The 27,155-nt window shown below is 37.2% G+C and overlaps 2 protein-coding genes across 3 annotated transcripts in view; one reads left to right on the plus strand and one right to left on the minus strand.

The window, feature by feature from the left end:
- Nucleotides 1-8,653: 8,653 nt before the first annotated feature.
- LOC109051487 (migration and invasion enhancer 1-like) lies at nt 8,654-11,472 on the minus strand. Its single transcript, XM_042727556.1, has 4 exons — nt 11,318-11,472; nt 9,886-9,983; nt 9,710-9,786; nt 8,654-9,604 (listed from the first exon to the last, which is right to left on the minus strand). The coding sequence occupies exons 1-4, from the start codon at nt 11,344-11,346 to the stop codon at nt 9,521-9,523; spliced, it is 288 nt and encodes a 95-aa protein (XP_042583490.1). The 5' UTR covers nt 11,347-11,472; the 3' UTR covers nt 8,654-9,520.
- A 13,270-nt stretch (nt 11,473-24,742) lies between these two features.
- The window catches only part of LOC109051326 (tumor necrosis factor receptor superfamily member 16-like), a 41,705-nt gene continuing 39,292 nt past the window's right edge, over nt 24,743-27,155 (plus strand). The window contains exon 1 of one of the 2 annotated variants that reach the window (XM_019068881.2): nt 24,743-25,031. In XM_019068881.2, the coding sequence (XP_018924426.1) occupies nt 24,996-25,031 (36 nt within the window). In that variant the 5' untranslated portion in view covers nt 24,743-24,995. Of the gene's footprint in view, nt 25,032-25,064; nt 25,222-27,155 lie in introns of those variants that run through there. The other variant, XM_042727570.1, reaches the window with a different exon arrangement.

The raw sequence follows: 27,155 nt of genomic DNA on the forward strand, positions 1-27,155 counted from the left end.
CACCAACACATTTTCAACACACGCATGACCCCATGACTGTTTACCACTGCACTCAAATTTACACAAGCATTCAGACACAAACATGCAATTTATATCTTACAATTCATATAAACAACTAATAATCATTTTCAATAGTTCAATACGAAACAACAATTTCTGTGACCGAATGTGATACATTACCTGAAACATGGAGATGGGGGTTATGTGGTCAAGGGTCTTGGGCTGCCATTTAGAGTTTGAAGGTTTAATCCCAAGTGACACAGATTCAGAAAACAGAGCACTTCTGACATCCTCTTGTATCCATCCCAGTGTGCACTCAAGCAAGGCAGGTTGCTCTAAGACGACGGATCCTGCTCCTAGAGAGCCACCTTCCTCCAACCCCAATTAAACACATCTGAACCATCTAATAAAGGTCTTCATGATTACTAGAAACTTTCAGGCAGGTTGCAGCAAAACTCTGCAGAAAGCTGGCCTTCATGAGCACGACTGGACATGTCTGTCCCTGCAATTATTATGCTGCTGTCTTGACTGAGAACTGAAAACTAAGAAAAAGACAATGCCTAATAAAAGGAAAGAGGTAAATAAATAACACTTACTCCAACATACAATGAATACTAATAATATACAGTCAACTTATAATTTACTTAGTGTTCATTTAAAATAATATATACATTGTAAAAGTCCATGGGGAGGAATACGCACCTTTATACCAGGTGCATTAGAGCACATTTTCACTGGGGACATCAGGCAATGATTACAGTTCAGTGACAACACAGAAATGATGTCAGCATTCACGTGGCTAGAGACCTTTCAGGAGTAAAAGAGTAATTAATGCTCAGTGCTGCAGTTATGAGACCTATTAAAGGATGGAATAACTGCATCTCCAGAGGAGCATCACATGACCCGTGAGCAATAACTGAACCCAAGCGCTCCGCTGCATGATCACTGAGCCAGTCTGAGGGGAAGTTTTCTTTATATAGTGTGTGTTAAATGCTAAGGCAGGTTTTTGTCACTTGTAGTTTAATACCATAACAAAAATTTATGTTTCCTGCTTCTCTGTTATTGTATACACCCTATTTTGGAAAGCGAAAGTAGGCAGTTTTTCTGTGAATGTGATTCATTAGCCGCTAACTAGAATAACAAAGTGCAGTAAAAGGGAAATGTATTTGTGCTACAAAAAAAGTGTGTTTATGATTACTACAATAAATTAAAATGTTTTAGAAATAATTGGATGAAGATGTTTAGTAGAAATGTGAATATTTATGCTAACAATTAATTTTTTACTCTAATAATTACATTTGTTTACACTTGAAATGCTACTTGAAATCTAAAATTTGATTTGATTCGATTATTTTGTTGGGACTACAATTTAGCTAATTTAAGAACAATGTGGATTTGCTTTCAAACTGTAACATATTTAGATATATTTAGCAAGTGCAGGATGCATCAGTCAATGATTTCACTCAATAAATCTATAGGTTTTAATGAAAGCAAAGATGATATAGGTTTTAATGAAAGATGCCTGAAATGTACATCTAATTCATGGAAATATTAACAATAACCAATTTTCAATTTAGGTTTGGTCTTCAAATTAAAAACTCTGAAATTCAAAATAATACATAGTCATCAATATTTTCCAGAGATATACAATTAGACCAGTTACCTCAAGCCTTTGAATTAACTGACTAGATCACATTGATGTTGATATTCAGATGAAATGACAAAATTAAAAATAGCATACATTTATCAAAAGTGTTCAGATGAGATTTTGTGCCATCTATAGTCAAAAGAGAAAATTAAAGGGGGCGGGGGTTCATCTTGCCCTGAGAGGCAATTTTCAACAAAATTTTGACAACACAAATGTTACTAGGGACAATATAACCACCATTTTTTCCTCACGTTGTAGAATCTTGCCAAAATAATACTGTTTTACATTTACAGACTCAAGATTTGAATTTTGATTAGGACATGAATGCAAAATATATTTCATATTATTAGAATGATTACAATCAATAATTAGATTCTTGAATTGAATTTTCTTTGTCAGAGGTATTTTTTGCACCGTATGCTTGCTCTTGTGAGTATCTCTGCTCTTAACAATAACACCAGTGTGCCTTACATTAGAGTGTTTGTAAGATATTATTCCCCAGCGTTCATGCTATACTGCACATAGCTATTACATTGTACAGCACACAGTGTGTATGTGTAGGTGTGTCCCTCCTGCACTCCCTAGGGTACTATGATAAAACACAGCAGCTTGACTGTTCTGTGATAACCATACACACAAACTATCACCCGCTACTTTAAGGGCGTTCACACAATTTTCATTTTGAAAATTACAGTGCAGTGTTGGAAACTCCTAACTGAATTTTCCTCATATTATCTTAGCCTTAATAAGCATGTAAGCAACATTACATGTACTTCAACACTTTGGTATAATGAAATGTTGGTGTCAATGCCCTAGCTGTGTTTTGTCTTACAAAAACAGAGATGTTATATTGATTCTGAGCCTTCCTGACTTGAACTTAATCACCATACGTAATCATTTTGTTTAGTGCACAAAATTTATAGTACACTATTACACCAGAATCTTGTGAAATAATCCCTGCTGGTAATAATTATCATTCTGTTACTTGCAAGTAGTTAGGAAATCTTCTTTGTTATAGATGGCTCCATTTAAACAATTTCGCCTCCATTCTGTTAATGCATGAAGTGAAAACTGAGATAATATCAAATATACTGAAAGAACACAGTTGCAAAGACTACCGCCCTCTACTGTTGACTAAAATGTTTACAGCCTGAAGGATTTCAATCAAAGAATTCACTGCTGCGCTAAAACATCTGATGATGCACCATAACTTATGAAATTATTATAAAGCCTGAAGCAGAGAGGCTTCATGAGAGTTAAAAGTTAGGTAGCCTATGTGATAACACTTATCTCCTATAAAAAACAATGTGCAAATATTTTCAGAAAATATTAAGTTTATTTATTGATTGATTTTTACATTACATGGACCACATTAATCATTTTATAAATCTAAAATGACAATGCAATTATTTTTGAGCCAGTTAAATCAACAGTTTCAGTACTCAAAGTAAGATAAACGTTTTTTAAAAAATAATTGAGTAATTTTACCAATTGCCCCATAACAATATTTGTGTCTATGTTTTACTAAAGTTCATTTTAATAAATGTATCTTTAAAATTCTACACAATACAATAACATTTAAGTTAAAGGTATAAGAAAAAGAGGTGTGTCTGATATCTCATGAATAAAATGATTATTCTGTCAAGAAACTGACCATTAAAAAAAAAAATAAAAAAAAAAAATCTTCTTTATACTCTAAATTGAGCTCAGAGTCTTCTGGACTAAAGCTTCATACCATAATTTTTGAACTTTTAACTATGGCAATCATTTGCGTCCAAAAAAAACTAGAGTGATAAAGGAGACAAGTGAAAAGCTTCAAAAACAATTAAACCATTTTCTGCAATAGACCAGTAAGATGCTTGTGTGGATGGGACAGAGGATGGGAGCTGAGATGGTAATGGGCATCAGAGAGCAAAGCACTAAAGGATGGTACACTCTTTATGGCTTTTGGTGATCTTTCCATCCTTTCCATCCTTAGCCTTAATATGGTCCTCCATAATCTACAGGAATTGGACAAAGAAAAAAGATGATGAAAATTAAAATAAGTAAACAACACACACTACTAGTTACAATTAGACAGACTTGACTGATTTTTTTTTTTTTTTTTGCATTACATAATCTTTCGATCTAAAGGCTTTGTTTAAATGCTTGCATTTACTCTGACAATTCAAAATTGTGCCTTATTATAATTTTTTTGGACAAAACGTCGTTTAAATGGATGTTTTGCAGCAGATAGTGAAGAAAAAGCAGCCAACAATGTCCATCATACACGAGAAACTGTACAATACTATTTAAAGGGGTCATATGATGTGATTTCAACTTTTCCTTTCTCTTTGGAGTGTTACAAGCTCTTGGTGCATAAAGAAGATCGATAAGTTGCAAAGACTAAAGTCTCAAATCTAAAGAGATATTCTTTAGCAAAGTTAAGAGTCAACCACACACCCCTAAAATGGCTTGTTCTAACATGCCCCCACATCTACATCTCGATATGGGAAGATTTGCATAATGCTGCCCAAATGTTCATGCAAAGAAAGAAGGTGTAACTTTGATTCTTGCTGTTGCCGCCGGCACCATGTTGTGGAGACGCTGTTTTGTTGTGAAAGCGAAAATACTTTGTTTGGCCTTCCAAAAGAGGACACAACTAAATCAGTGGTTAAGGTGTATTTACAACACTGTTCCAGAACAGTTCAACCCAAATATTCCGCCATGATTCCAGTTCAATGGAACGTATATGTTCCATTCAAAGTGCATGGAAGTGTGCGATACATGAATTTAAATTGTATATATTTACAGAGGTATATGATGTCACACTCGTCCGTGTGTGAAGACATTGCGCAGTGCAAATCCGTGAATGAATGATCAGATTTCCCCTGCTCAGGGAGTAGGGAGCAATGAACACTGTGTAGGGACCATGTCAATCAGAACACAGTTCATGCACGGAGCTCACTTCTAACGAGCTGATTATCTGAATCAGGTGTGTTAACAAAGAGAGACATGCAAAATATTCAGAGCTGGGGGGCGCAAGAACTGGTGGTGTAGAGTAGTGCTTGTTGTTTGTCGTTTTTCCGATCACAAATGCAGACATGGTCTTATGTTTACGTAACGCGATGCAACGCAACGCATAAAAACACAGTATAAGTCATTATAATCTGTAATTATGTCCCCACTGGAGGCAACAAATGCCTCGTTTATAATGTGTTTTAATGTTTTTGTCTCAGCACTCCAGGACACAAGGCATCACAGTGTGTTAAGGGGCGTAACATTTTCCGTCACACGTTTGAGGCATTCAGCCAATCAAAACGCACTGGATAGCTGGCCAATCAGAGCACACCTTGCTTTTTAATTCAATTCAAGTTTATTTGTATAGCGCTTTTTACGATACAAATCATTACAAAGCAACTTTACAGAAAATTAAGTTTCTACAATATTAGTAGCAGCTTATCAGTGGTGACTGTCAGTTCATGTGCATATGGCAGAAATGTTCAGAAAAATCAATAAAAGACGTAAACAAACAGACGATAAACACTATTAACAGCAATTATGCAATCAAACTTATAGCAAAATGTGGTAGTTCTGTATGTTGTCTCTGGGTTAGCATCATCTGAGGTCCTCTGAGGGGCCAGCATCATCTCTTCTCAGGTGTTCTGGATCCAGACTGGAGCTTGTGTAAATCCTAGTTACCACGGGATGTAAATCCCAGCAGAAACAGAGAAACAAAGAGACATAATTAGCGTAGCTGCTGTTCCAGCCAAGTAAAATTAATTAGTTTAACCCAAGCTAAAGAATAATAATGCACATTTGATCAGATATAACTGCAGTCCAAAATTATGAGATGCATTATTTGAATGCTTGGCCAAAGAGGTGTGTTTTTAATCTAGATTTAAACAGAGGAAGTGTGTCTGAACCCCGAACATTATCAGGAAGGCTATTCCAGAGCTTGGGAGCCAAATGCGAAAAAAAGCTCTACCTCCTTTAGTGGACTTTGCTATCCTAGGTACTATCAAAAGTCCAGCGTTTTGTGACCTTAGGGAGCGTGATGGGTTGTAGTGTGGTAGAAAACTAGTTAGGTAAGCAGGAGCTAAACCATTAAGGGCCTTATAAGTAAGTAATAATATTTTGTAACTGATACGGAACTTAATAGGTAGCCAGTGCAGAGACTGTAGTATTGGGGTAATATGATCATATTTTCTTGACCTGGTAAGGACTCTAGCCGCTGCATTTTGGACTACCTGTAGCTTGTTTATTGAGGATGCAGGACAACCACCTAACAGTGCATTACAATAGTCCAGTCTAGAGGTCATGAATGCAAGAACTAGCTTTTCTGCATCAGAAACAGGTAACATGTTTCGTAGCTTGGCAATATTTCTAAGATGGAAGAATGCTGTTTTTGTAATATGGGAAATATGTTTTTTAAAAGACATGTATATAACACCCAGATTTTTGACAGTAGAGGAAGTAACAGTACATCCGTCTAATTGCAAATTGTAATCTACGAGATTCTGTGTAATGTTTTCCTGGTCCAATAAGTAATATCTCTGTCTTATCTGAATTTAATAGGAGAAAATTATTGGTCATCCAATCTTTTTACATTTTTAAACACACTATGTTAGCTTAGATAATTCTGAAGTTTCACCTGGTCTTGTTGAGATATATAGTTGAGTATCATCAGCATAACAGTGGAAACTAATCCCGTATTTTCTAATGATATTACCAAGGGGCAACATGTATATTGAAAATAGCAGAGGACCTAGGACAGATCCTTGTGGCACTCCATATTTTACTGGTGATAAATGAGATGACTCCCCATTTAGATAAACAAAGTGGTAGCGATCAGACAGGTAGGATCTAAACCATCTTAAAGCTGCCCTTGGATACCTGTATAGTTTTGTAATCTATCTATGAGTATGTCGTGATCTATGGTGTCGAACGCAGCACTAAGATCAAGTAAAACTAGCAATGAGATGCAGCCTTGATCTGAAACAAGAAGCAAGTAATTTGTAATTTTAACAAGTGCAGTTTCTGTGCTATGATGGGGCCTGAAACCCGACTGAAATTCTTCATAGAGATCATTTTTTGCAGGTAGGAGCACAATTGAGCAGACACAACTTTTTCTAAAAATTTTAAACATAAATGGAAGATTTGAAATGGGTCTGTAATTTGCCAGTTCACTAGGATCTAGTTTGTAGTTTCTTAATAAGAGGCTTAATAACCGCCAGCTTGAATGGTTTTGGGACGTGACCCTAAAGATAACGACGAGTTAATAATATTGAGAAGCGGTTTTTTCTGCTACAGGTAACAACTCTTTCAGTAATTTAGTGGGTACAGGATCTAATAAAACATGTTGTTGGTTTAGATGCAGTGATAAGTTTATTTAGCTCTTCCTGTCCTATAGTTGTAAAGCACTGCAGTTTATCTTTGGGTGGCGATGGATAAGACTAAAGTATTAGACGCTGTAGAATCTACATTTGTTATTGTATTTCTGATGTTATCTATTTTATCAATGAAGAAATTCATAAAGTCATTACTATTTAACTGTGAGGGAATATTTAGATCGGGTGGCGTCTGGTTATTTGTTAATCTAGCCACTGTGCTAAATAAAAACCTTGGATTGTTTTGGTTGTTTTCAATGAGTTTGTGGATATGCTCAGCTCTGGCAGTTTTTAGAGCCTGTCTATAGCTGGACATACTGTTTTTCCACACAATTCTAAAAACTTCCAAGTTCGTTTTTCTCCATTTGCGCTCAAGACTACGAGTTTCTTTCTTGAGAGCGTGGGTATTACTGTTGTACCATGGCACAGTACGTTTTTCTCTAACCTTTTTCAACCTTTTTAGGACTGATGAGCTTTGTAAAAAACGATGCGTTTCAGAAAGGTGGGGCATAGAGAAGAAACAATAATGTACAGTATGTGGAAATCCATTTCATTACACCAAATACACAAAATAATGTTCTTTTTAGCAACATCATATGACCCCTTTAAGTTTAGTTTAACATAAAATTACTTTTAAGTTTGAACCTTTTTCTTGAATCAGAGCTGCGACAAACTTGGACTTGGACACATGAAATACAATAGACACCATTATTAATAAAAATAATAAATAATACAACAATCGCTAGCTCGGTTTTTGAAACAGCTCTTTACACGAACTGTTCAAAATACATACCAATGTATTCTCATTCAAAGAATGTACAAATGAGGAAAAACATTACTTCAAAGACAGGTGCACTTGAATACAAAGTAAAGAATCTTACCAGCGTTTGTCTTTTATCTTTTATCTTCTCCATGATTCTTGTCTTTAGATTCTGAAAACATGATCTGTTCCTCACTGAGACACCTGTGCCAGGAAGGCTACACCTGGCTCACCTCCACCTGTCTGACACGCCTACAGAGAAACTGATCATCACTGTCAATCACAACGAACCTCTTTTACCTTTCACTGTTGCATCAAAATAAATGTCAATAGTTGCATGAAAGGATTATTTTTAGGGTACACTTGAGCTTTTCAGCACTACTGAAAAAGAAAAAAACTTGGCAAACCACACTAAGCTAGTTCCACGGGCTGAGAAACTAGATTAAAGCCAGCATTACGATGGTTTGCTGGTTGGCAGCTAAAATGTCAGGCCACACGCACAAAACAATTTTAGGTTTAAGACGTTTTCAGCAGTACATACAGCACTGAATGTGAAATAAAGTGTGTTACAAGGTGTACGTACAGATTTAATTTAATTCTATATGTATTATTAAAAAGTCTACTAATTCCTGAATGTAATTTCCTATTGCAGTCTATTTCACTGATTAACAATACTACTTCTACTATCATGTCAAACATTTGTTAGAGACCATGACACACATACCAAAGCCAGTACCTCTCAGTTTTTGTGTTACAGGGTTCCGTTTGACTATATATTAACAGAATACACATGTATGCAGAACACATGTAACATAATAAATGGCATGTAAAAAGCATAGGTACAGGAACAATCAGACAACGAGATTCAAACACAACTGGAGGACAAAACCAGACGATAGCTCATTTTATTAACCGTATATGAGTGTTTCAAAAACATGGCCTTCAGCAGTTTCAAAAAAACACACACACCAAACAACAACAAAAGTTATCATGCGGCAGTGTCTGCAAGTCTTTAAATGCCCTTAAACCAGCTATTTGGTTTGATTTAACAATACAAAAGTCGGTAACACAATACTAATAAAAACAACTACTGCACAAAATGCTTGCAAGAGGAAAATCACCTGAGCTTTGACACCAAGCAAAATTGGTCTAGAATGTGCCCTGCAGTACTTCAAACAAGCATTTCAAGTACTCCCCAATATTATTTTCATTTATTTGTGATCTCTTCATGCTGATATGGGATGGTGGATATAAAGGGACAATTGCAAAATGACAATTTATTCACCCAGACGGACCCAAAAATAATGTGAATTATGTGACCCAAGCTATTAGGCATTCCCTTCTAACATTTATTACATTAATATACAATTATCCATTTTTCACTTTAAACCTCCCAAAACAAAAACAAATAATCAGCAGATGAACAGTGACCCCAGTAGGCATTGTGGCTTCAAAAAAAGAAACAAAGACATTAACCCTTCCACTGGCCTCCTCCTTGGCATCCCCGCATCTTACTCCTCCAGCTTAAAGGATGCGTGGACTGCAGGACTCATATCGTAACTGCTAACTTTAGATTTACGATAATCATTTACGTCCAGCAACCAGACAGGAGGAGAGAAGAGGAGGGGATGTTTAAGGATCCTGCACCAAAACTCTCTCTCTAGATGTTTGAATTATGCTAACAGAACTGTTCCAAATCTTGACCTTTTGAGAGCCAAAAGTGAAGGGTTAAGTGGTGAAACTTTAGAGGATGACACAAGGAGGCCGGCTCTTGGTGATCTTCTCTACCGGCTGGCCATCATAGGCTCTTTGGATAGCATCCATAATTGTGGATGGGATAAAAGAGAGATGTACACAATCATTTGAAGAATAATCCACTTTTTTATAGGTGAAATGTTATACAGCCTCTCTAGTGCTGAGATGTTTACTCACATCGTCCTCATAAGGGAAGCCACTGGTTTCCAGCTTTGAGAAAATCAGTTGTCCATTGATCTCGATCTCAAAGCTCCCTGGAAAAGAGAAACGGAAGAGCTGATGATGTTTGCTTATATTCACATTTTTGCAAAAGCTGTGTATCATCATATCATGGACATAAATGTGCAACATACCTTGGCGGCCGACAAAGCCACTCACATCCGCATCAGTGAACTCAGCAGTGACGACCCGCTTGAGCTCCTGAAAGCGGGGCTCGTACCCTCATCCGCCACTGCAACACAACAGTGAAGAGCAGATGTAAGCCTACAGTAATTATGCCATCCAACAAACGTTTGGTTCCAGGAAAACAGAAACCGTCTGGTAACTAGTGTATGAGTTTATATCTGAAAATGAATCAGAAGACTAGAACTATGGAAGCCAGTGTCTGCCAAAGAATAATAAGAAAGAAAAAAAAAATAATAATTACGACATTATCTCACAATTTGGACTATCAGATTTCACACAATTCTGAGAAAATGGTTGTAAATTCAAATAAAGTTAATTGCAATTCTGACTTTTTCCCTTAGAATTTTAGGTTTACATCTCAATTCTGTTTTTTGATTCCACTATGGAATAAAAAAAAAATAAAGGAAATTGCAACTTTTTTAATTCTGAGTTTATATCTCCCAAGTCTGAGTTCAGATCTTGCAATTTTGAATCACTTTCTCAGAACTGACAAGAAAAAAAAAAAAGTCAGAATTGTAAGATTAAAAGTAGCAGTTACCTTTTATTTTTTTTATTCCATTGTGGAAATGGCCTTCCATATAGAACACTGCAATCTTTATGAGAGGGAAACAACTTTTGATCTAAAAGAGTCTGAATACCATAACTATCACTGTGATCACTAACTGGAGACAGTAATCTAGCTCATAGCACTGCACACAACTCTCCTCACAGTTCAGGTGTTGTGTGACATATCTCTTTGCTATAAGCCCTGCGTTGTGAACCAAGGGTCAAACATATAAAAGACAGAATTTACTTCAAAAATTCAAATACAATCTTTTTTTTTCTTTCAAAATAGATGTCTATACATGTTCAAGTTAATAATCTGTTACGCATTAAAGCAGCTAATGTTTGTCCAAATCAATATTTGGACGTTTTTAAGGGGTTTCTGGGTTGCTTTAGAGTCCAGATGGTGGTCCATTACTCTGTACTGGTTGAAAACCCCTTTCCTAAAGGATATATAGAACAATTACTGTAGTCTTCCTGCTAAAAATCCCACAGTAGATAAATCATCTCGAGCCTCAGAGGGATCAGCTCTGATCTGTAAACCACTTTTCTCCATCAAACCCGTTTACGAGACACATCGGGCATTTTGGAGAATAGCACGTATTAAAACATGTTGTATGATAAATTAGTGCATGACATTTATTCATAAAAAACATAAGCAGGACGAGATAATGAAGAGGGTTATGTTAATAACAAAGAGAGCAGAGCTAGCAAGCATGAGCTGGTTAATCGAAGTTACCATGTCCCTGAAGACACTTTACCCGAGTAGAAAAAACATTTGTAAATTACATAATATCTCGGATAATTTACAGATTTACCTGTTGTGGAATCACTCACCAGTATTCAACTTTTATTTGCACACCCATATCTATCGAACTTCGTCACTGCTTGCTTTAGCTACAGTGCTTCCGCGTCTCTGACTGATCTTAAAGGAAACGAAACCTCCAGCGCCCTCTGTCAGCTGGAAGCCAACTCCAAAACAAGCTGGGACTCAAACCTGGGACCTTCTTGCTGTGAGGTGACAGTGCTACTGAATGAGCCACTGTGCTCACCCTCATTAAAAATACAGTCATCTTTTTACAGTGCAGTTGTACATTTAAGTGCTGAGTAGGCTAATATTAATTGACACCAAGTACTTACTATAGGGTTAGGGTTAGGATTAGGGTTTGGTTTAGGGCTAGTTGCATGTAATTATGCATAGTAAGTACATTTAACGTGTAACACGAACACTGTAAAATTAAGTGTTACCCGATTTTATAATGTGGATCAATCAGTTACTTACAATTAGTTATTATTTACTGCTGGGATTAAATAAATTAAACTAACCTTGTCAGTGATAGTTATAGTAGATTTTAAATGTCAGTGAGTATAGGCAGTTTGAATTTAATTGTCAAATCTAATTATTTCTACATGTCTTATTAATTTAATTCTGACAAGTCAGTTCAACTTAAAAATACAGCAAACTGAAGCACACTCTACAACATACTTACTTAAACAACGGCCCTGCTTATAACACATAAATAATAATGCAGGACATCCAAAACGTCCGTGATGGGGCAAAGACATCAAAAGTATATATGATAGCATGAGATCTCAAACTTGCACCAATCATTTGCTCTATCACTGCCTGTGTAAAAGAAAGAAAGAAAAAAAAGAAAAGAAAAGAAAAGTAAAGAAAATAAAAGAAAAAACAAGCTAAAGCTTTTGTTAAATGGGGCCCTGATAGTTGTGAAGATTGAACACGGCTCGCTTCTACCGACAGAAGAGTGCACTGATTTGCTCTGTCATTTCTCATTAAGGGCCAGGTGGGTTTCAAATGAGACACAGTGATTTGGAGCCGCATTACACCATTATGATGATGTCATACCAGACTCACGACTGACACCACTCCACAATGGTTTTGACAGGCCAAGTGAAACATTTGAGAGAGAGCGAAGAGGCACAGATGTGTCATATTTTGAGCTTTTTTTTTTCTAGCTTCCAACTTTTCTCCTGCATTTATCTTATGATAAAAAAAATAAATGGTCAGGTATGTCTAAATAATAAGAGATGATATTGCAAATATGAGAAATAAAGATGGAAGAACAAAATCTACACTCTCAGAAAAAAAAGTACACAAATTGAACCTTTGGGGCTGAACAGCTTGTCACTGGGCCGTTACTCTTAAAGGGACATCTGTACCATATTTACCTCTAAAAGGGTCATTATAGCACCATAAGCGGACATACTTGTACTGTTCCCAAACCTTTTTGTCAGCGGAACCCCTTAGACATAAACCATTTACTTGACCCCCTGATATTTTAAGTTAACATTTCAAAAATTTACCATCACATGTATGTTCATGGTCCTCTGATGTTGGTTAAAGGTCACATGACATGCAAATAGACATGTAATATTGATTTCTTTTTGATTGTTTTAATTTTATATATAGGACTGCATGTATTATACGTTTAGACTTTTATTATAAAAATGAAGATATAACTGGTGTAAAATGCAATTGTCCAGTAAAATAAAAAATAAAAAAAATTGATAATTATAGGTCTAATAATTATTTTTAAATTCATAAATCTCAAACATTCATCCTTTATTTTAGCCGAATACTGGTGAATTACTGTAATCTTCTATCTACAGGAATGCTGGAAATTGTGTGAATGTGTAAACAAAGTGAACCTAAAGTAAAATTGCAGCCTTTGATAGATTAGATAATCACAATAAGGTATATCTCAGTTTCAGTTTTTGTTTGATTAATGGTCCAGCCACATTCATTTATTTTAATTTTACATTCGATTTAATTATTAGCTTTTCATCAGTTCACGAACCTCAAGCAATTCCCTTACAACCCCCCATTTGGGAAACATTGCTCTAAGATAGTAATATGCACCTTTCAGGGTAAATGAGGTACATACTTGTGCCTTTAAGGATACTGCCACAGTGACTAGCTGTTTAATGTTGCACTTTTTTTTCAGACAGTGTAATGTCACAAATTCAGAACCAAAGTTTTCATACAATATTCCATAATATATAATATACCATAAATAGTGTTAAGGAGAAGCCAGGAACAGATCACATTTTCCATTCTTCATTTATTTCACATTGCAAAATCAGTTTTGCATCTCTAGTGGTTTATTAGTGGTTTGCATCTCTAGTGGTTTACTTTGCATCTCTAGTGGTCTACTTGGTTTCTCTCAGTTTGAGGCCTGTGGAAGTCAGATTATCTATTGGTCTGAGCCATAATCTTTTCCTGCATGAATGTGTGAAGACTTATGAAGGTGTGTGAGATGGGAGAAGGCAATTAGTCATCAACTCTCAGCAGTTTCCCTTCTCTCCCTTCTTCTCTCACATTCATACACTAGTCCTCATGGCTCAATAAAAAAAAAAAAAACATTTTAAACCATTTCAATCTCTCCATCCAGCAGAGAAGAAGGGAAGATGATTCCAGCCAGCATCAATCTCCATTAGTGTAATGGTGTACAACTACACCCCTCTGCAACCTACCCTTCTGACAGGATCACATTTCTCTCACCACTGTTTTTCCAGGTGGAGCGAGAGAAGTAGGGAGGGAGGGAGAGAACGAGAGATGATTTAGACCCTGGCGAAAAAGAGTCATCCATCCTCAGCTTCCTGTCTGTGTCCCACAACCCACAGGGGAGGCCCGTCTCAAAGGCCAGCTTCACTTAGAACTACTGAAATAGTGTGTTTGCGTCTCCTGTCCCATTTATGTACCTCTAAACCTGCCGGTTCGTCCTCTAGAGGGGCTTCACAAACGTAGACCCTTACTTTTCCCACCATCAGGAACCCTCTAGTCTGCACATAAGCCACCTGCAGCCTGTATTTTCCCAGCATGCTTTCCGGCGTCTCATACTGCTAAACCAACTATGGGACCTGTTTTGTCTGCTTCTCAGGGGTCCCCTTTCCTGATCCCCAACTGGACAACCCTTGGGAACCAGAACAGGATGTGACATGTCAAAGTCAGGCTGTCAGGGCAAAAGTGAGGAAGCAATGCTGGGTGGTTAGAGGTGATGGGATGGCAGAGACTAGAGCAGCTTGAAGGCTGGATCACTGTTAAGGCATCCGTAATCCCATCAGCAGTGTTTCAATAAAGGCTCAGCACTTTCAGCTCCATTCAGTGATTTATAAATCAGAAAAAAAACAGAGTTTGTTCAATTATATGTTACACTGGTGATTCAGAAGGGCAAATGTCAAATTTAAATAATGCTATGCATTTAGTGTTCCCATGTGAATTGAATGACAACAGTGTTAGAGAAGTTCTTTTTTTTTTTCTCTCATTTTGATCTGATAATTGTGCTCTTTATTTATCGTCTCTAGGGGAAAATGTTAATGACCTTCTCATTACAAAATGTCCTGTTTTGAACATATAATCATATGAAAATGATTATGAAATAGTTCAGATTAAATAAAAACAGGCTAGCATGTGTGTATTTAAAATGACAGGGCAGCATAAAAACTCAGTTCTGTGAGTTGACAATAACTGAAACCAGACATCATACAGGAATAATGCGGAAAACTCTTTGGACTCAGTAAACTGACTTTCAAATCATGTCCTTTAATAGAGACAAAGCATGTAGAAGAATCAATGTGTTTTTGCCACACACCGTTAAAGGTGAAGTCTGTCATTTATGCCCACTTGCAGCACAAAAAAGCAAAAATACTAGTTTCAATTATTCTTCTGTCTTCTATTGTTTGGACACACAGGTACTCACACCATTGGCTGAGCCAGCGTTGTTATGTCTGATTCAGTCGGGCCGCTCAAACAAACAGCTTTCACTGGCTGCTTTGTTTATAACATAATCCTCCTTATCCTGTGGCTGTGTTAAGATCATGTTCTTTATTGATGGCTGTTGTATACCTGAAGCACAGAGGAAAGATAATGTTCAGTATGTATATACACTACATTTCAAATGTTTGGTCAGTAAGATGTTTTTGAAAGAAACGTCCTATACTCACGGGGTGCAGGACTGCATTTATTTTATTTGAAAATGTAATGTATTCCTGTGATTGCTCCAGTCTTCAGTGTCACATGATCCTTCAGAAATCAATCTAATATGCTGATTTGATGCTCAAAAAACATTTATTATTATTATCAATGCCGAAAACAGTTGTGCTGTTCAATGATTTTTGTGGATTTTGTTATATTTTTTTTTCAGAGACTGGCAATGTGTGGTATAGCATATAAACATACTACTTTTACTATTTTAGCAGTATATACTATGTATACTGTTCACAGTATGCAGTTTTTCTGTATGCATGGAATATGCAAAAATGAGAAGTATACAAAATAATTTACTGTAAGGAATAATCCCACAATGCAATGAACTCAAAATTGTACTTTCAGTGACTAATTAAGATAAATCACAGCCTCAATGTTTACCACACTGCTAAAGTTAGGACAATCTTACATAAAAAATAACTTTTAATTCCCATATCATAACTTGAGTGTGTTATGTGATAAGGTCATTTGACAACAATATAGCATAGTTGGAAACATGTATCGCTGTGTGAACAGTGCCCACTGTTTTGAATACTATTTACAAAAATAGTATTTAATTACTTTCTGAATATCTGTGGCATGCACTTCTGTTCTTCCAGTTTGTATTTTCTTTTTGTCTTTCTATCCTCTCTAATCATATATTATCATAAATGGGCTTAAATATATATCTGAGCATTTCCAATATATTTTCTGATATAAAAGTGCCTTTCTGTAGGATCTGCCGCTTGTTTGTGCAGCTCTGTATAGCAAGATAAACTTCAACCATAGACAAATTTCTATGTAATCTGGATAAATCTGGCAGTTCGGACATCAGACAGGAGGCCACACTCTCACAAACACACATACAGAAGATTTCCAGAGCATTTGCATCCACTAGAGCAGTGGTTTTCAGACCGGTCCTGCAAACACCCCTAGCACCTCACATTTTATCTCCCAATATCTGACACACCCATTTCAGGTCTTGCAGTCTCTACTAATGAGCTGAATCAGTTGTGATAGATGAGGCAGACACAGAAAATGTGCAGTGCTGGGGGTGCTCGCAGGACCGGTTTGAAAACCACTGCACTAGAGCATGATGGCTGAGTGGAACTGGTGCTCCCTAAAGGATACATCAGCTTTGATGAGCATCAGTGGAGCAGGCAGCACTTTCAGACAATCAGCTCTTCACTTAGAAACTTCTGAAACATCCACAGATTGTAATCTATTGATCTCATGGCTCACTACAGTATGTCTTATTCAGCTCATTTGCCTGGATGATGCATGCAGAATGCAGATAATCAGTGGTGTGCATGGGGGTGGGGGGTGATTGCCCCTTTAATCGCCGATGCTAAAGTAGTGCCCTTTCGCTCTTGTAAGCATAGTGACAGCAGTTAGTATTATCTATTGTTAAATAACTTCATGCTTCATGAATATATGCATTAAAAGAAGTTGAACTATAGAGAATCAAACTAACTGGTCTGTTGATATGTAGACAGTCCATTAACATTTGTTTGACTAATGGTTTGATTACAGACATGAACTCTCCAGAGAATGTCTGTCTGGAGTAATTCATCTAGAAGAGGCAGCCCTATCAAAGCACCTGATACCAGCTTCTCCAAGCTACAATGTTCACTCTTTGTTAGAATGCAAAGGGAAGGACGCATGGACAAGGAAGAACAGACCGATGAGATCGAGTGTTATTGGGGGACGGAAGGAAGGAAGAGGAAATGAAAAGAAGAGTGTCAGATAAACTCTGATGGATATTTGATACATTATGCCTGCGACCACCACTGTAGCCCTGATACTGCGTGCTCTCTGTGGCCTCCAAATGACCTTAACATCAGTATCTTCAAAACCTGAGAGAAATAAGTAGCCTTCTATTCTCTTCAACTTCCTCAATGAAAAATCTGAAAAAAATTATATATGTAGTCAGTCATTAGGACACAAATGGTGCTGTCTGCTTAGATGGAGCCCTGAAACTCATTATATCGCACACGGTTTTATTGTGTCGTGCTATGGAATAATCTGCTGTAGTCATGTGACTGATTGTGTGTGGTGTCTAATGGTGTGTGTAACTTTGGCAGAAAGGATACGTGTTCTGTTCCACCAGCAGGGGGTACGGAGACCACAGGCATGAACACACACAAGCTGAGACCACACACACGCACAGACAAACCAACACACATGCACATGGTCTAAGACACATAATGAATGAAAAGTCAAAGTCATGTATATACAATAAATAAATAAATAACATTAAACAATAGAAAAAGAGGTTCACAACTAAACCTGAAGAGGAACTTAATAACGAAAAAAGAGAAATGATTTAAAAGAATGATATACAGCACATATAAGCTGTTCAAACAAGATGAGCGTCACCTTTGACCCTCACAACTTCACACCTCATCTCCCACTACACCTTATACCTGACCTTTCACGTTTCATATTATGTGTGTCACAGGGGTCATGAGGTTTAGTAAGATACATGTCCCTTTGACACTCACACATAAACAAAAGCACACAGTAGTCCATTAGTTTGCTTTAGAAATTGATTTGATATTAATAACCATTCACTTATAATATACCGGACCACAATGCTATTCAGTTTTTTTTTTTTTTTTTTTTTTCTTTCTGTGTGAATGTGTGTGAGATACCAGATTCAAACATCTTATACCTTTCCCGTGCAAAACACAGTCAGATGCACATACCTTCCACAGATGGTAAATAAAATCCAATATTATATATTATCCTGACATATTTGTCTTATAGGTTCACTGTGCTGATTCTCCTTAAGACTAATCATAAATAATGCAGTCAAAAAGTTTATGCTCCATTGTAAAGGGGTCAGGGTGTCTAATGTTGCATCTCAATATATGTCTGACTGCAAACGAAATTGATGACCTGGAGGGACTGCAAAAATATATCTTACTAAAAACATTTTTCAGTGCTCATATGGGAGTGTGTGAATATATATGTGTGTATTTTCCTTATGGCTCAAATTGGTAGTAAATGGTCCGGAACACAATAGAAACGACCGATTCAAAGAATTACTAGGCTACATGTCATGCATGAACTTTCAGTCATGGAATAAGATATCACGATCTCTGTTATAAGACCTTTATCCAACCATCAAACAGAGGTCAAATAATTAGTCATACACAATAGAAGAGAAGTTTAGGAAAATAGACTGTAGCAATATGCTGAACTGATTTAACCCCTGAAGAGGAAGTATAATTGTTTGCTTGATTGAGACTCAAAATCTCTGGTGTCTGTTTCTGATATTTATGATTGTTATCTTCTCCTATTGAGAATCTCAACTGCTTTTGATTCAGGACTCAGGTTTTATACTGGCTATCAAGTGACAACCCAACACAGTAAACATGACCATATTTGGGGGAATATACAGTATGTATATATGAGGGAATCACAATGCTGGCTCAACATCGGCCAAACCCTATTAACAAAAGTCCTTAAAGATCATTTTGTGTTTCATGTCATTTCAAGGTCATTTCAGATTCAGACATAATGAAAAGTGATGTTTTCTAAGTGGTTGAGTTGTTTATTTTGTAATTACACCATTCTGAAGCATGCAGGAGAGTCTGAGCATCCATTATGAACATTATACTGTAAATGGGCATTGTGCCATGATCAACCAATCACAGCCTTTACCTATATTTTGCATTACTCTCCTCACACCATGTTTTAGGATGAGAACAAAATGGATCTGAACTGAGGTGGCCAAAAATGAAACTTCATCAGCCCAAAAAAGAGCAGACTATATGTACAGCTAAAAATGCGACTGATGCACTGATTTTTGTTATGGTACCATCTGTGTAAACCACTTTGTTTTGCATGGCAAAGCAAAAGAGACAAAATTTAATCTGCATGTAACTGCATATAATCAATAGCAGTGACTGGATGAACAACTGTTTGTGATAGAGAGAGAGACAGAGAGAGAGAAAGTTCAAAGCAAGACCCAGAGAGAGGAAAGTTATAAAGAAATAGAAGCACAGAAGAGAACATAGGAAAGTAATGATGTGACTTTGATGGGTTCATCACTCACCAAATTCCTCCTCCTATCCTGTTTTTCAGATAAGGTATAAAGGGGCCTAGAAAATGTCAGCATGATATACAGTTAAAATGAGATACTCTTTTAAGATACTCCCCCACTCTCCTACAGCTTGGCTTGACTCCACACACACACACACACACACACACACACACACACACACACACACACACACACACACACACACACACACACACACACACACACACACACACACACACACACACACACACACACACACACACACACACACACACACACAGAGAGTTTGTGAAAGAAGGCATATTCACCAAGTTTAATTCCTTTCCAGTAACCAATCACAGGTGATGTTCTCTCTCATGTGGTGGATATAAATGTTCGCATGCACATTCTTTTTCTCTCCAACTAAAATCTACACTTGTCTGCACACAGAAGTATATTTACATGCACAGATATAATGGAAATACAGAGTTATTTTGCATATTCAAATATGATCCTTCACATTGTGCAGCTTGTTGAAGAAAGATTAATGGACCCTTTTCACATTTCAGTGGTTCTCAGAAGCAGAAGTTGTCATTGGTAAATAGGTTGTCATGGGTAAATATCTATAGTCAAGAATGGAAACTACAACAAATATATATTTTTTGCATTCCCATTTGTCCCAATAGCAAATGAAATTGCAAAAAAAGGTGTGAAAGATTGATTGCATTGGTCAAAAGATAAAGATGTTAAATTGGCTGTCACTCCCATATGTCAAGGCAATAAAGACACAGTTTTAGTGTTATAATTAAAAAATGTACATTTAAGTGTTCTAATTGTAAATGAAAACAAAAAACAAAAAAACAAAACAAGCATAGCAAAACTTCATGCAAATGAGCAGGGGATACTCCATCGCAAAATGAAAATTTTGTCATTATTCACTTACCCCCATGTCATCCCGTCATCTTTGGAACACAATATTCTCATCGCTTCATAAAGTTACGGTTGAATCACTGATGGCAGATGGACTATTCTGATATAACAGTGTCGAGGTCCAGGAAAGTATGAAAAGCATCGTCAGAATAGTCCATCTACAATCAGTGATTCAACCTTAAAGTTATGAAGCGACGAGAATACTTTTTGTACACAAAGAGAACAAAAATAATGACTTTATTCAACAATTCCTTTCCTCTGTGTCTCTCCAAATCAGTATTCTCATCGCTTCATAAAGTTACGGTTGAATCACTGATGGCAGATGGACTATACTGACGATGCTTTCAATACTTTCCTGGACCTTGACACTGTTATTTATTTGGCAGTCTATGGGACAATCTCAAACCTACCGATTTTCATCCAAAATATCTTAAATTGTTTTCTGAAGACGAACAAAGCTTTTACAGGTTTGGATCGACATGGGGGTGAGTGATTAATGACAATTCATTTTGCGGTGGAGTAATCCTTTACTGTAGGTGGCAACTATAACCATAATAATAGAGACCTGGTCAACCCTCTAAACCACTGGATAGTGTAAGTGGCGTATGAACGTCTATGAGCAACCAAAAGCACAAGCTCCAGTGAAATTTTTTTTTTCTTTTGTTTTTTTTCTTTTTCATTCATTTCTGTGAATGCACTCACTCATTGCTTTGGCACTGAGCCACAATGCAGGATAGGACATGACCACCATATTTTACTGCTGGTGACCCTTTTCTGTTGCAGGTTTGCAATAGCTGGCAAAGCATATGGCATCATGGAGTCAGCATGCTTTAGATCCGTCTGTCATATGGATGGAATCAAAGAGGCATAGCTTTCCAGGTGGGAAAACTCCACATCTGTAGTGTGGATTATTTGTAACAGGCAGCAGTTGGAAGCATTTTTGTCTGGAGAGTATTCATCTTCAGCTCTTTGTACTGTGTGTGCTGGGAGTGTTAAACATTAAGAGATTCTGTGGAACATACTGTATGCCAACAACATGTCTTAATGTTGCTTATAGACAGTGTCAGCTGATTGTTTAATATAACCTTTCCCCCATCCAAATATAGCAACACTAGTGAACACTCAGCAGATTCATTATGCTCAACCTTCGGGAATCACAAGCTGCCTTTTATGAACTGATGATGAACAAGAATGTACAATCAGATGACGCCAAGAGTTCTCTTGCAATCCAGAAGTTTGTGTGAGCTGCATGCATTCAGGATAACACTGGCAATGCTCCCATATTCACAACTTTTTAAATAGGTTTGTGCATGATCCATATCTGTCATGAGAACAGACTGTCGGCTTGAAAGGACCTGCGTGCAACCATTTACAAAATCAATATGTGTATAGCAACAATGAAAAATGTCTTCTTACAGTCCATCAAGTAATTGCCAATCTGTTAAAATTCCCTCAAGTTTTCTCAAGAGTTCCCTTCCACAATGCCAATTAAAATCTTGTTTTATTGCTTCTGCTGTCAATTAACTCAATGACAATGGACTGTGATGACATTAAAGCAATGCATGAATATAAAGTATGAACACTATGGTTGAAGATCAAATAGTGAACTAAAGAATCCTATTTTTTTTTCATGCTAGATTGAACACATGTTGGCTAAATGGGTTGTGAATGTTGCTTTTTTTGCGGACTCATGATAAAGCAGGTCAGTTGATACTGGAGCCATGATAGATGGCTGACTCGTATATTCATACTTTTATAGCATATAGCCATGTCGCCGTTTATCTATATTTACTGACAGAGATCAAATGTAACGGCCGTGTACTATTTTCAGTTTAGGCATGCGGTGCATGTAATCTGCCATAATGAGAGTCATGGGTCTCGATCTGGACATACTTATTCTTTCTCATGGGAGAGAGGGTTTTGAAGAGACAAGACAGCAATGGTAATAGCTACATCATTAAATATAAAGCAGGATAATACTATAAAACACATACTGTCTGTTCGGAATGCACTAAGACATCAGTGATAATACCAGACCCATTTAACATGTGTTATTGTTAAAACAGAATAGATAAAAGAGACAGATGATACAAAGACAATTATAATCAATAAAAACTGTTCAAATACACACTGTGCATTATGAGTATTGCATTGTTAATTTATGTCTCTTACGCTAAGGAACATCAATATAACTTGACAGATTTAATTTTATCCTGACTGGATTCATTATCCAGACTGAATTAATTGCACTGGCAGAAAAAAGAGGCTGATCTCACTGTCTTTCCTGACTGCTTGCCTGTTATCCATCGATCACAAAGCTCTTTCTGTGATGTCTTAATTTCAGAGAGTGAGTTAATTCAAGTGTGTGTGTGTGTGTGTGTGTGTGTGTGTGTGTGTGTGTGTAAAGAGGTTGTGGTGGTCATCTTTGACAATGTAGGATGTGGATTATTGATAAATGAACAGATCGAAGTAGAGCTGCTTCAGAATGGCTACATGATCCCAGTGATAGCAGGTCTATTGTAACTTACACTTTAGACTTCAAAACACCTACAGTATCCAGATTGTAAACATGATGATCCAAATTGGAATTGTGACTGGAATCCAAATTGCTTATCATTTGAATCCCCTCACTGGTTGTAACTGACAGGTGTCCATTGTTGAGTAACCACCAGAAGTGATTAACTACTTACTAACTAAGATGAACCACGCAATTAGAATGCGTTTGAACTCATTATCAGTTCAAATTCATGTCATGTCCTACAGCATCAGGGTGTCCAAATGAAAGCAAATTCTGAAACTACCATTTCACTGTTCATCACTACGTCATTGTTTATATAAATTATGATACTGCTATCTAGAGGTAGTATAAATGGATGTATTCAAATGTTTATAAATGATGTCACCCTAATTGAGATCCTCATTGTTTTTGTGCCATATAAGCATTGCTCTGACAGATAAAAAGCAGTTTTTCCATCACTGCTAATCAGATATTTGGAATCCTCTTTAACAATTGTAAAATAGATGGTCAGTTTCCAAAGCCCCATCCCAGTGTCATTGGATCTTAAGATGTGAGTTGATGCCAGTCAGCAGTCTCTGTAAATCTGACTATTTGAAGACCACTTTAAGAAGGTCTTGCTCGGCTGTAATGGATTGGTAGGCTGATGTTACAGTTCTAGGTTACCTTTAAAGCTTATATCAGCACAAAGGATCATCGCTCTTCAACCTCAGCACATTCTTTTTCTAAATAAGCAGAAAGCTGTCAAAATAAATTGAGGAGCAAAACTGCATAATTTATTAAGACGGGGGTGCCCCCCAGAAAATATATCTTAAATTAAGTTTACTGTTTAAATAAATGTACAGTAACAAGACTTTTTAAAGGTTTATGCTAAACATTTTTAGAATTACTCTAAAAGGCCTTTTACTTGCTAAAAATAAGTATAAACTATTAATCAGGTGAAAGAGGGCATGCACGAGATTGTGTACAACACATTTACAGTAAAGTTTTGATCACATTAATAATTTAGAGGCCTCAGAGATTTATGTATCAAATATGATAAAGCAGGCTTTATATGGTAAAAAAAAAAAGCCAATATGATAAGAAACTGCACCAAATTCAAGATATAAAAAAAATCTTATTACACAATTTTACTTCTCCAGGAAAAAAATAGATAATTGAGAAAATTATCTTTGCAGTGCACCAACCTGCTTCTATAAAAGCACTCACTTTCAGAGCCATATTTACAACACATGCGCATATACATGTGTTTCATAAACACTGAACAGGTGGAACAAATATCGGAAGATTGGAGGTGAAAAGGAAAAACATCGTAAAAACCTCTCATCCCTGGCATCTTATCACGCCTCATATGTCACATCGGTGACTCACTGGCTGCAGTCGCCCTCCTGTGGCGTCTGTTTGATTACACCAGACCCGTGACGTCACACCCATTACACTCATTCACTCCAATGATTTTATTTATTTATTTACTTTTTGCATTTCAAATTTAAAGGGTTTGGTTTGCAAATAAATTTAATTTACTGTTTCAAATAATGCGTTTTATTCAATAATTAAAATACAGAGCGTGTGAAACGGAGTCAGTGTACAGAGATGTCTAGCAATTCATGCTTATTTGGATAATATACATAGATATACATAAATGCATATGTAGGTGTTGGCAAAGCAATACGCAAAAATAATGAGTCTAAATGCGATCAGATCAAACCAGCTCTTTCAGTCTTCTTCATATGCGTTTCTTAGAGATAAAGTGAGAGAGATACTAGAAAGAGAGAGAGAGAGGTGCTGATGGGGGGAGTTGGCAAGCACTCGTGCCCCCCTCATCTCTGCGTGCACGACTCTCTCCTCCGCAGTGCACTGCTGGACAGCGCTGAGCGCGGAGTACAGGACAGTGCAGGACAGTTAGCGCGCATCAGCGAGGGCACGCGCTACCGTACAGTCCTAAAGAGAGCAGCACCCACATGGAGCTAATATGAACTGTCTGAAGGCTGATCTCCACTTCTCGACTCACACTTACAGATTTACTGTTTGAGAGGGAAGGGACATATCAGAAATGGACACATTGGTGTGGATCTGGATTTGTGGCGCGGTAAGTGTTCGCATTAGTTTAGGATTTGGGTGAATATGTAGGTTAATTGTCATCAGGTGAAGCGCCTCAGCTCGCGTGATGCTCCGGTTATGGTGATGCGGATCTGAGGAACGCCGGCGGATTCGGCTCAACTTGTTTTCGGTCTGTGGTAGTGATGACTAATCTCGGCTGCCCGGTTTTTGGAGAACAGGTGTCAGCCTTCCGTACTCTTTTAGTCTTTTAAAATGAATCTACACGTTCAATATATTTATTATATACCAGAAAATAGTGTACAGTCAGTGCAGCTGTAACCAAACTTTCACGTCAAGTTCCAGTAGTTAAATATGAGTTTGTCGAATTATTGTCAAGTTTTACAGTGTGTGTGTTACAGTGTGCGTATAATGACTTTCAGGGGAATCAATATTTTTCAAACGAATTCCTGTAAGTAATTTTCGTGGCGCGATCTGTTTAAGTGCATCTTCAACAACGTTTTTTTTTATTTTTTTTTAATGATATATTTGCGATATTTAAATCTATAATTAAATCATACGCAATGACATTATTTATGTTTTGTAAATGCTCGGTATGATAATGATCGGAAATTGCTTTGGAAATTGGTTACGTCCTCGAGCAAACGATTTATGTTCGCGAGCGCCAGGTGAAAATTCATGCCCAGAGTAACTTTTGTTGATACTTTTATATACTACACACACACACACACACACACACACATATAAAATGAAAAGTTGACTACAAATGTTATTTTATAAGATCCTTTACATCCAACGAAGCCCATAATTCGTACCTTGTGTAGGTATTTAGACCGACAGGACTGTGGGCAAGAATGTGCAGAAGTCATCACAATAAGTATAGGCTAATAAGAATTACCAATATAATCATAGTTTCACCAAGTAGTATCATTAGTCTTACTACTGAAAATCATAAAAAAATATGTTGTATTTAGAAATTTGTACTGGAAATGATCTTTTGGCAGTGTACTCTACCTTTTCCAGTTAATCACTCTCATGGTCCATAAACTCCTTCATATTTTGCCGCATATGGGGACTACAGGATCTCGACGTAAGAAGTTTTTAGAATCTTGTCTTTTACAATTTTTTTTTGATGATGACAGTGGTGCCACACAGGACACTGTAGAGAACTGTCTGTGGTATTTTTTGTGTTAATTTATGGTACATTTTTGCAAGGGATACATCTGATGCTCAGGGTGAGAAACTCAAAGTGCGTAACATGTGACCCTGAGGGTCCCCTACTGAGCGCCCTATGTGACCCTCACCACCTCCAGTCTCATGTAACACGGACCAAATATTTTAAGAATGGACACGCTCTTGACTAAACACAATTAAATTGTGACCTCTCTTCAGTGATCTGATTTGCAAAATGGCAAACGGAGCCAGCAATTCAGTTTGATCCAGGTGAAGAATCTCCACCGACACATGAGCCAGTAGCGCAACGTCTGGATGGTGATCTTACAGCTGTGTGAAGGTGTTATGCTCCTGGTGCACTTTACAAGAGATCTGGCAGGGACAGAAACAACCTAATTGGTGGTGAAAAAAGGGATAGCATGTTGAGCCTTGATGTTTGACGGTATTAAAGTTCAGTAGCATTTCCTGGCCGGCGCATAGCAGTGCTGTACGGACAGGTGCAGATCACTGAGAAGCACAGTGATGATAGGGCTTAAATAGCCTACAGTATGTAAATGAGGACAAACCATATAACCCATTATTTGATTTTCCAATTGAGAACATTGCTGGACTTGACCAGAGGGAAATTTTTGTCAGATTTGACACATTAATTTAGTTCCCAAACTACAGCTAAGTAAATCCACAGACACTCATACACACATACTCTTTGCTCAGATGTCTTAAGCATCGGCCATGCTCCATACTGGGAAGTCCATTAAAGCATGCCAAGTTAACTCATCGGCACGCTTACTCAAGCGAATGCAAATTGAGAGAAAAAAGAAAGGGAGACAGCCAGGGTTTGACGAAGAGAGAGAGAGTGAGAGAGTAAATGAGGGGGTGAGTTGGCTGCTGTACTGGTGCATCTGTTTCTGAATGAGAACGAGAGAGGATGTGGATGACGGGGAGGAGGAGGAGGAGGAGGAGGAGGGTAGAAAGAGGAGTC

This window comes from Cyprinus carpio, chromosome A3 (genome assembly GCF_018340385.1).
Source record: "Cyprinus carpio isolate SPL01 chromosome A3, ASM1834038v1, whole genome shotgun sequence".
Lineage (NCBI taxonomy): Eukaryota > Metazoa > Chordata > Actinopteri > Cypriniformes > Cyprinidae > Cyprinus > Cyprinus carpio.